This window comes from Leishmania panamensis (assembly GCF_000755165.1).
Source record: "Leishmania panamensis strain MHOM/PA/94/PSC-1 chromosome 26 sequence".
Lineage (NCBI taxonomy): Eukaryota > Euglenozoa > Kinetoplastea > Trypanosomatida > Trypanosomatidae > Leishmania > Leishmania panamensis.
Window position 1 is genome coordinate 664,345 of NC_025872.1, and position 10,782 is coordinate 675,126.

At 60.9% G+C, this 10,782-nt stretch overlaps 1 protein-coding gene across 1 annotated transcript; it reads left to right on the forward strand.

The window, feature by feature from the left end:
- Positions 1-2,861: 2,861 nt before the first annotated feature.
- Positions 2,862-10,562, forward strand: LPMP_261840 (hypothetical protein; the record flags this gene model as incomplete). Its single annotated transcript, XM_010701701.1, has 1 exon — positions 2,862-10,562. One exon carries the CDS (start codon positions 2,862-2,864, stop codon positions 10,560-10,562), a length of 7,701 nt encoding a protein of 2,566 aa, XP_010700003.1.
- Positions 10,563-10,782: the final 220 nt, after the last annotated feature.

Below are 10,782 nucleotides of genomic sequence, written 5' to 3' on the forward strand. Positions count from 1 at the left end.
CACGTTGTGAAAAGAAAGAAAATGCCCCACCCCTTTTTCATCAGGTAGGGCGCCTATCCTGGATGCGATTTCTCTATGTGCGTTTGTAGAGGTGCGAGTATCGCTGTTTTCTTCCTCCCCTCTTGTCTTCTGCCAGGGAAACATTGCCAGAGATGACTCTTCGGTGTTGATGATGCTTTTCATCATATGCGCACGTATGCAGCATCATCATGGACGCACCGCACTATCACCGCTGCTGCTTCTCCTTTCTCCCCTTGTCGTCTGCAGTTGAGTTCACCTGTCCCGGTGCCGTTCTCGATCTCATTATTTTTCAGGAGGACATCGGTCATGGTCGCCTCTCAGCAGCAGCGATGAGGTCAGTGAAGCGGCGGTTGAAGCGCGGTTCCTTGAGAGGGGGCAATAGCAGCATCGGTAACGTTAGCGAGGTAAAGTGAGTCGAGAAAGGACCCAAGACAGCAGCATCACTGGCCACAGAGAGGGTGAACATGAAGAAGGTGACGCGTGTGATGAGTAATGAATGAGCAGCGAATAATACCAAGACGCACTATGAGGAAGGCGAGACCGAAACAGCCTTGCGGCTCAGTGGGTGAGTACAATGGTTGCCTGAGTGCATGCGTGTACACTGGTGTGTGCACTCGCGAGCGTCTCTGCGGCTGCCACTCTCCCTCGCTTCTCGCCCCCTACTCTTTTCTCTTTCTTTCATTTTATTCCGTTCGCATTGAATCCATGTCTTTGCGGTTCTTCTTGCTTCTCTCCTTCACTTACGTGGCACGTATATCGCCGCTTCACACGTGTGAATCCCACCAATGCAATCCTCTGCGCTGGCCAACTCACGTGGATCTACATTACGCGCACAGGTTACTTTCGCTGCGAGTCAGGGCTTCACGACGAAGAGTTTTTTTCTTCACATACTCTCAGACACCCCCCCCCGCCCCACCCGCCCACGCAGTCCTACCCCCCTCTTTCCCCCGTCTGGTCTTCGCACTGCCACCAAGGGAGAAGGAGGCGGTTGTCGCTATCGTGCGTGTGTAAGAGGGAGTCACGCGGGTCTGCGTCTGTCGTTCTTTTAGCTCACTTCCTTTCCTTTTTTTTCTGTTTCGCTCTGTCGAAGATTCACCTGTCAACGCTGCCGCCTCGCTTCCCTCTCCTTGTCCCTCCAACGATCCCACGCAAGTACACTCGCCCAACACTCTCACGAGTCCACACGTACAACTTGCAAGCAGCATCCCAGTATTGCTCTACTGTTTGTGCAGGAACGTATAAACCGGGTCAGCTCCCAGCTCTGCTGCCTGCGCTGTCGCTACTGCTCTTCCCGTCTTTTCTTTTCCTTTTTTTTCCCTTTGTCTTCTCTTTCCTCGTCTCTGCCTGTCTCTCTCTCTCTGTATATGTGTGTGCCCTCCCTTCTTCGCCAGCTCACGACACATTGGCCTTTTTATTGTCTCTCTTGCCCGTGGCGTGGGTGCGGCATCGTGCACGTTTCCGCTGCTCTCTCTTTTTTTTCTGTTTGTTTCTGTCGCCATCGCGTGTTGTGCGTGTGTAGGATCCGATATTCACCCCTCCACCCGCCCTTATCCTCCCCCACAAGAAGCTCGCCCGCACTCTCCACTGCCCCCACTCTTCTCCACACTGCCCACGAATCACCAACCCCTCTTCCCCTGCCCTTGCCCGCTCGTCATCTTTTCACAAGGAAGAAGAGATCGTAGTGCTGCTGAATGAGCTCCAGCTCTGTGGAACCAGCGAGGTTTCTGCTGAACAGTTTCACGGTGGCCGCCACGCCAGAGAGGTTCTCGGTATCAAGTACGGAGGATGGAGACCACGCAGAAGGCACGACACCAATAGATGGGCAAGACGTCGACGCGCATGTTCACGATAGAATGAGGTCGCGGGCATTTGCTAATTTCACTGGCGCATCAGTGGAGAAAGAGGAGGAGCCGCACCCGAGTGGCGTGGCCCCGCAGCCGGCACCAGCTCCGCCTCGCTCGTCCCAGCTTGCGTCCTCGAGGCGGACTGCCTCTGTGGAGTGGCTCTCCGCCCCGACCGCTAATACCAGCCCTCACTCGAGGCGGTACACCTCCTCCTCCTCCTCACATTCGTGGCAGCCGATGTGGCGAGCGCCGGTGGGAAGTCGCACCGACGGCATGTGCCGCAGCGGCGGTGACGACAGTGGCATCCCCGAGACACCGTTCAGATGGCGCTCTTCACTTCTTCACTCGGCACGCACTTCGCTGCTGACACCCGTGTTACATGGCGAAAGTCATGCTGCGGCAACCGGGTCTGCACTGCATCCCGAGACGAGCATCCGTCATGTCAGCGAGCAGCTCGGGCGCTCCCCAGTCGGTGCCTTCACACCAAACATTCGCTACCGCACCTCGACCGGTGCGTCTTCTGACACCCGAACTGCCCCCTGCCAGCTGTCTACGGCAATAGTGAAAGAACCTGTCAACTCCAACGGTGAGAGTCGTCATTGTCGTGTGAGTCCCGCACGTCGTGCATCTGTAGAGTGGACGCCGCCTGCATCTATCCATCCGGCACACACCATCGCTCCGCTGCTACGACCGTCGGTGCCTACGCGGCCTTCCCTACTTCAATCGCACAGGAAAACACAAGGTGAAGCCATCCTGCGGCGGCGGCCGCCGTTGCTGGCCACGACTCACCAAGGCGCCGCCGCTGTCTCTACCTCGTTTTCTGCTGGTGGCATACCGGCCCGCTCCGCTCGGGTGGTGACCCTCTGCGTCCCTGCAGAGATCGCGGTGCAGCCGAATGGGGATTCGGCAAGGCGGACGCGAAGGCGCGCGAGTTTGTCGGTCAGCAGCACTTCATCTGTTGCCGTAACAGGAGCGTCTCCTGTCAGCAATTTGTGGATGCAGCCGGAGCGCCGGGACCTGGCGTTGCGGCGAGGCCACGGGGAAGTTGCTGAAGAGGCAGAGGTCGTCGCAGGTGTGACTCGCAGCAGCTCCCACGCACCGGCCCACCACGCAGAGGCAGAGGAGGACGATGAGGTGGGTGGCAGTACTGAGACCATTGCGATTGGCCACCTTACCCTGCGCTCATTCACAGAGGAGTACAGTCGCTTCTCCACCGAGGGCACTGTTGGCTGGGTCGGGCTGCAGACGCACCTACGCTGCCACACGCAATCTAGCCAGATCTTCACCCTGGACCTGACATGCTGTCACATGCGTCGCGATCAATGGACATGGTTCACCCAGGATATCCTGCCGCAGCTCCGCGTACTGGAGGTGCTGCACCTCGTCCAGATGCACTTGGAGGACGAAGCGGTGGTGGAACTGGTGCGTGGGAGCTGTGGGCTGTCCGCCGCAGCCGACGGCCGCCGCACCGCGAGTCGAAGCTGGCAGCAAAGCCCTTCGTCTGAAAGTCTCCACGGGTGTGGTGGCAGTGGTGACGGCAGTGGCAGCGATGGCCGCACCATGCCTTCAGCCCCACTCGCGCACCTGCGTGTTCTGGACCTCAGCGGCAACGCCGTCACTCAGCGCAGCTGCACGCATCTGGGCAAGATGATGCTGTGGATGGCGGGGACACTGGAGGAGGTGCGTCTGCTGGGGAACCCGCTCAAGGACTACGGCATGCAGACACTTTCCGTCTACGTGTCGAAGCTGAATCTGGAGACGCTTGAGCAGGACTCGTCCCTGTTCCCCGCTGCACTGCGTGAGCTCTGTGCACAAGTGCGCCAGACGTGTAGACGTGGGCATGCGGAGCGGAGCGGGGTGTCTGGAGTGGCGTCATCGTCGGCGCAGTCCGCCGCTGCGGCCGGCGTTGTGCACGCTGGGCGCAGCGAAGACGAGGGTCGAGGGGATGCGAGTGATTTGGTCGCGGGGCTACCCCTTGGGCCTGTGCTGCTCGACCTGCGCGATTGCCGTGCCTCAGTGCGCGGCCTCTCCGAAATGCTTGCCGCCGCCAGTCGTGCGCACCGCCTGCGCACCCTCGTGCTCTCGCACAACGTTGCTGGTGTGACGTCGCTGCTGCCGCTGCCGGCCAGCGAGTACCACGGGGCAGCCAACCTTGCCAAGGAGGAGGAGGAGGTGGTGTCCGAGGAAAGGGAGGCACGCCCCAGATGCAGTGCTGACCGTGGCCCCCAGCCCCAGCCCCAGCCCCTGCCATTACCGCACCGCCTGAGGCTGGTCAAGACTCCGCTCGTCTACTCCGGCGCCCTCATGCGGCGCAAGCTGACCGCCTTCAGTGACATGGCTGTGTTCACGACATCTTGTGCGCTCTCCACACTCGTCCTTTATGGTGTCCCGCTTAGCCAAACGTGCTCGCCTCTGGGATTCCGCGAGTTGCTGCTCAACATTTTTTTCAGCTGTCCTCTACTGGACCTGGTCGATCTCTCCGATACGTTCGAGTGGTCTTTGCTGCCCCCAGAGGCGCGGCTGGCGCTCTTAACCGAGGGGAATCGCCGGGACGCGGTTGAGCAGCGTTTGCACGGCCTTGAAGGGCGGCAAGGACTTCATGTGTACGGCGAAAATGAAGGTGAGGTTGAGTTTAGGCTCGACAGTGCCGTCGTGAGTGGTCAAACACGCCTTGGCGATATCTTTGGCGAGCTAATGGCGCACGCAGCCCTCAACGCGGTAGTGCGGCAGCGTCTCTTACCAGCCGCCTTTCTGCACGTACGTGAGTTGCACTTGAGCAGCACGGGGCTGACAGACGCTGGGGCGCGTGGTCTGTGCATGAGCGTGCGGCGAGGACGGACGCACACGGGGATGCTGGCCTCTTTGGTGGTGCTGAACCTGTCAGACAACTTGATGACTGTACGGGGGTGTGTGCGGGTAATTTCAACCTTTCTCTTGGATGACGACGCCAAGGGCGATGTGGATGCAACACGGAGCAGCCCAGCTTCGCCTGGCACCGCGACCGCTACTCGTGGGCCTATGCGAATCGCGCCCTTAACCGCCTTGGCGCTGCAGCGTAATGCTGGCATTGAAAGTTCCAGAAGCGATGGCACGGCCGCTGGGATGAATGGTGGCAGCAACGATGGCGCGGATAACGCAGAGTATCTGCAGCAGGTGTGCACGGCGGCAGAGAAGGCGGTACTGCGACGCGCTACACTGCGCTCCGCCGCGTGCCTGAATCAGGCCTGCAGGAGCAGCAGTACCGAGACGAGAAATGCTGCGACCCAGGAAGAGCAGGTGCCGTCCTTGACAGTGTACTTCAGTGCACCTCCCCCGTGGGCAGCAACGCGGCCCATGAGTAGCAGCGTTGTTGGCGACCCGCGCCCACCATCGACTTTCCTATCGTCTGCGGCGAGCATGGACGTTTTTTATGCTGGGTGCGATTATCAAGGCGACGCCTATTGCACGTGCCCGTGCAGTCGCTTCTATGTGCCCAAGCCTGCATCAGCCGAGGCCACGCATAGGGAAGACCCCAACGGTGCGGGGCTGCCCTATTCATCGCAGCAGCAGCAGTGGACGTCAGCCGCAGCCTCACGTATACTGGCCGGCGCAGCGACCGCACGCGGAGGTCAAGCAGTCTCGACGTTGGCAGTGCCGGAGGCGATTCGCAGCGACAGCGGCGCTCTCAGCGTTGGTGTCACTCCTACCACTGGCGTGAAGCAGCAAAACCACACGCCCGCCGGCCCTCGACGCAGCCTTTTCGCTTCACTGGATGCGCCACGCGATGCTGTCGCTTCTGCGATGACGGCCGCCGCTGTCGGCGCCAGGGCAGGGGGCGAGTGCTCCAACGGGCCGGTCAACACAACATCGCTTCACCATTTGTGGAACTGCACAAACGACATGGCGGCTACTACCGCTATCTCCTTAGCTTCGGTTTCCTCCTCGTCCTTCTCTTTCGCACCAACGCTACCGTCAGCTTCAATGTCTGCGGCGGCAGCTACGCGGCATACCTCAGACTTGGGTGCCGCTGACGCCGATCGCCGCTTCATGCTGCTGCAGCAACAGCAGCAGGCGGGCCAGCCGTCACGTCGTGAGAGCAATTTCTCGGTGTCCGGTGGAGCGTCCTTTGGTGAGCTCTTCATGAGCAAGTCAGAGGAAACCCTGCCTCTGACCTTGGGAGCACCGAACAGCATTGAATTCTCCGACGCAGCGGCTGCGGCGCCTATGGGCGTGGACGTGGACATGAGCAGCACACTTGCGTCGACCACCGTCAGTGCAAAACACACGGGTGGACGGCGTGCGAGACTGTGGCGTACTCGCACCTTCGTGCTCTCCTATGACCACCCGGCTGGGCATTTGCTCTGTCGTGCTTTGGGTGTACTGCTTCGACCAGCGCCGGACGCCGTTGGCGAGGGGGCCCGTGCTGCCCTCGACAAGGACCTGCTAGATGCACTGAAGCGCGCGTTGGCAGCCTTTACAGCACGCTCAACCTCTGAGCAGGACAACGACGAGGGTGGTGGCGGCGGCGGTGGTGGTGCAGGCAAGGCCGCGAGCACCACCGTCGTGGAGGTGGTGCACTACCTTCCTCCTGAGTCGTCCTCGGCTACCGTGGCGGATGGCGGTGACCCGAACCAGCGGGAGGCAGAGGCCCACTGGATGCGTTTCAAGGTGACGACAAACGAGCGGAAAGGGGTCATAGCGCAGCTTCTGCAAGAGGTACTGAACGTGCCACTGTCTGAGCAGCGTGCGTGCTTTGAGCGGCTTCTGCAGTTCGTTGGTCAGCACGTAAAGTGTGGTGAGGAGCTGGATAGCGAGCCGTCCGCGGAGGATTTGTGGGATCCGGTGCGCGCAATCGAGCGGGCGGCGCGGTCATCGGCGGCGGTGCGGGCAAGGCTTGAGATTGCCTACGGTGGAGATGCTGCGACTGCCGTGCACACACGCCATCAGTACTACGACGCTGCCGATGCAACCCTCGCTCCAATCAGTGATGCCGGTGGTGGTGCTGCGGCTGCACCGGGTGCTGAACTGAACGGCACCGACAACACAGAGGGTGTCGTGCGCCTCGACCACCTCTACTCCGCCTTGTGGAAAGAGCTGGGGTTGCCAGTTAGTGGCACAGCGAGGGATGCACTGCCGCATGCGCCTGCCTCTCTCTGCATCAAGGAAGAGGAAGCGGAGGCACCGGTCAGCGGCGATCGACGACCTCAATTGCTTGACAGGAGAGCTAGTGGTGGCGATCTTTACATGTTTCCTCCCACCTCGTGCGACGCGACTTCACGTCGATCCTCAGAAGCTGCCATCCCACTGTCAGTGCCGCCATCCGCTGCGGTGCATCAGCAGCGACTCCACGTCGTCAATTTATACGACCGAGGGAGCAGTGAATTGAAGCTACGGGAGTGGGAGAGTTTACCAGCACTCCTGCGAGAAGGGCAACGCGACGATGCTTTCGCATCTGCCGCTGCCACTGGCGACGACCAAGGCGACATGGAGAGGGCAGAGGACGACAGGGAGACGTCGGCGGGCTCGGCGAGTGTGACCACACCTGAGAAGCAGCTCAGCTACGCCCGCGACATGGAGCTCGGCGGCACTGCTGCAGAGCTCTTACCACCGCTATTTGCGCTTGGCGATTCGAATGCGGAGGCACCACAGCAAGGCTCCCCGCCGGTGGGTGTGGCACTCACCGACCAGCTCATGAGGTTGTCGCCACCACTGGAGACATGCAATACGGCCGGGGCTGCAGTGGCGCCGTCATTTTCTCAGCAGCAGCAGCAGCAAGTCCCCCGTGCCTCTCTTGCGGCGGCAGAAGACGAGAAGGGGCAGCAGCACATGGACGACGATAGCGGTGAAAGTGATATGCCCCGTGTCGTGACGTCTCGGCTGCGCATCGGCCAGCAGAGCGGCGAGGAGCGAAGCGGCAGCAGCGGCGAGGCTGGAAGCTCAGTGGGGGGCTGCAGCGCCATGTTGTCCCGACCACAGCAGGAGCTGTCTGAGGGGCGACAGCACACTCAACCTGGGCTGGCCCACCCTGGTGTTACGGGTGTACAAGCGGAAGAAGCGGAGGGCGAGGAGGACATCGTCATCGCGCCTCCAATCCGGGTACAGCGCCGTTCCAGCCAGCTAGTGGGCCGAATCAAGACCTTCACGCTCTCCTATACCCACCAGGAGGGGACGGCAGTGTGCCGCGCGTGGCGACTGCTCCACAGTGCCATGCACGTGTACCGAAGCAAAAGCGCCAACTCCAACAGCGCCTCGTGTGACGCCTCAGTGGATGTCGTAGCGCCAATCTCGCCGCCTGCCTCGTTGTCTCTTTCAGTCCTTGCAAAGGAGGCTCAGAAGTGTCTGTGTGACGACTTCCTCGCTTTCCTGCAGCCACCCGACGAGGACATTGAGCATGGCGTGCTGTCCGTGTCGCTGAACTGTGACAGCAGCGTGGCGACGGCGATGCTGCAGGTACAGGTGCAGACAAATGAGCGCCGCGCTGCCCTGGCAGACCGCCTACAGCACAGCAACCATGGCGTTCGTCGCAGTGTGGGACGCGACCACCGCAGCGGCTTGGTGCCGCTCAGTGTGCAGGAGGTGGACCGGTTCTACTTCCCGCGACTCACACATCTGCTTCGCCAGTATAAGACGGTTGCCGACATGGTGGTGCAAGTGCAGACCTTTTTGCAGCCGCGCGCGGCGCTGCAGGACCGGCTTCTGCAGAGCTATGGAAGCATCGCAGCGCTTGTGCACTACTATCATGGTAGCTCAGCTGCGCTGGAGCATGAGTTAGGGATCTCGTCCTGGCAAGTGCTCATGGACCCCACGCCGCTGGGCACCGCCAGAGCGCAGCAGCTGGCCGACGATGTTTTGTCCCCAACAGTGGCGGTGGACCGCGTACAGAGGCGCAGAAACGTCGTGGCCGAGGAGGGCTATCAAGGCGGCGGCGCACTCTGTGAGGGCAAGCCGCGCACCCCCAACCCCCAACCACAGCCGGCTACGGCAGGCGCGCCGCAGCTGTCTCGTCTGGCTTCAGCCAATGACGGTGCTAGTGGTGCCACCAACCTGCAGGGCCGTCCGCCACCCCATCCGCGCCGCCTGCCTACGCCGCCGCACGCCATCACGCACACCAGCAGCATCTCGTTTGATGAGGTAACAGAGGATTCAACCAGCGAGGAGGGTCCTGTGGTAGTGCTGCGTTGCACGACGCCGACCAAAACCTCGCACTCACCCTCCACACCTAAGTCTTTCCACGTGCAGTACACATCTGGCATGCACCAGCAGGTATTCTCCACGACATCGCCGCCGCGCCCTGTAGTTGAGGGCGTGTCGGAGCGTGGCGCATTGAACGAGTCTGGTGACTACCTGGACGCGGGCACCGACACTGGCCTGGTATCGCCCCTGACGGCCATATCCAGCACAGCCGGGTCACCGAGCCAGCAGCACCTGGGCTTGTCGCTTGAGCACCCAGCAGCAACAGGGGCGGTTGCCCCATCGGAGAATTCGCTTTCTACCCAACCTGTGCCGCATCTCTTGCTGCAGCCCGCGGGTGACAAAGATGCGGCGGCGGCCCCGCCTGGTGCAAAGAGTGGATGTGATAGCAGGCAGTACCACTATAGTGAGGCCAGCGGTAGCGCGACCACCGCAGCCGTACCCGTGTCGTCGTCTTCACCGCTAGTAATGTCGGCGCCAAAGACAAAGACTATTGTCGGCAGTTCCACCGGCGGATCCCTGGCGCCACCATTTCAGCAGCTGGCAGAGTACAATCACTCCAACGCTGGCGGTAACAGCAACGCCACTTTGCAACCACCACAAGTGAACCCACGTCGGCTTGTTGCCGCGGCTGGAGCCAGAGACTCTAGTTCCGTCACTGGTTTGGACCAGTGCAAGTCGGAGTATGAGCGCGTGCTGCAGGGCAAGTACAAACGTCTAATGAGAGTCGCCTACGACGGAGTGGTGCGCGGCAGTGTCCCGCTAGACCCGCAACATCAGCAGAAAACCGTCATTGGTCGTGGCAAATGGGGCGCACAGAAGGTGGAGCTGTCGTTGGAGTGGGAGATCTTGTTTGTACTGACGTTTGAGAAGAGTCGCAAGCTGGGCCGCAGCTCACGGCGGGCGCAGATGTTGGTGCACCCGGTGGGCTGCGGCTTCGAGTGTGCGGCGGGCGACGATCTGAGCCGCACAGCCTCCAGCGGCATCTTCTGCGGTGGTGACGCCCCCTCCCCGCAATCTTCCGCCATCAGCGGCGAGCTGGGTGACTGCGGACATCACCCGTCGATGATGCCAATGTCAAAGATGCCGCGCAAGAAGGAGCCGTCCAGGTCGGCGGCGTCTCACCTTATCATAACAATTCAACGGCCGTTTACGCCGGATGAGGTCGGTTCCTCTTCGCATAACATGGAGGAGACAGTGATGGCTGGTGCGCTTCTCACCGTTTCGTCATCGAAGCCAGGGCGGCTTCTCGGTGGCGGAAGCGACGATACTAGCAACACATCTCGAGCGAGCGTCGGTGCCAACCAGGCGGTACAGGAGTACGTGTTTCAGCTTTGTCAACCCTCCCTCACGCTGGTCATTGAGATGAAGAGCTCCAAGCACGTGCAGGAGGCGCTCCGCCTATTGAAGAACAGCATTCGACGCGCTACGCAAGCTGTGAATAAGTCGATGCTGAACGCGCAAATACCACCACCGGTGCTCACATCTTCGTCACTGCCTGTAGGTCACCACGGACCACCGAGCTAGACGGGCGATGCTGCACACCTTCTGTCACCTACTCTCTCAGGTGTCCCTATCGTGACTCTCCGTGTCGCTTCTCAGCATAGGCGGTGTGCACCGAGCAGTAACGGCGTCTCCGAGAGGTGCGGTGTGGCGACTCCATGAGTGGGACGCTGCTCATTGGGGGTTCGGTGACGACTGCAGTTTTTTGTTCGTTGTTTTGTATGGTTGTGCTCTCGTATCTCTC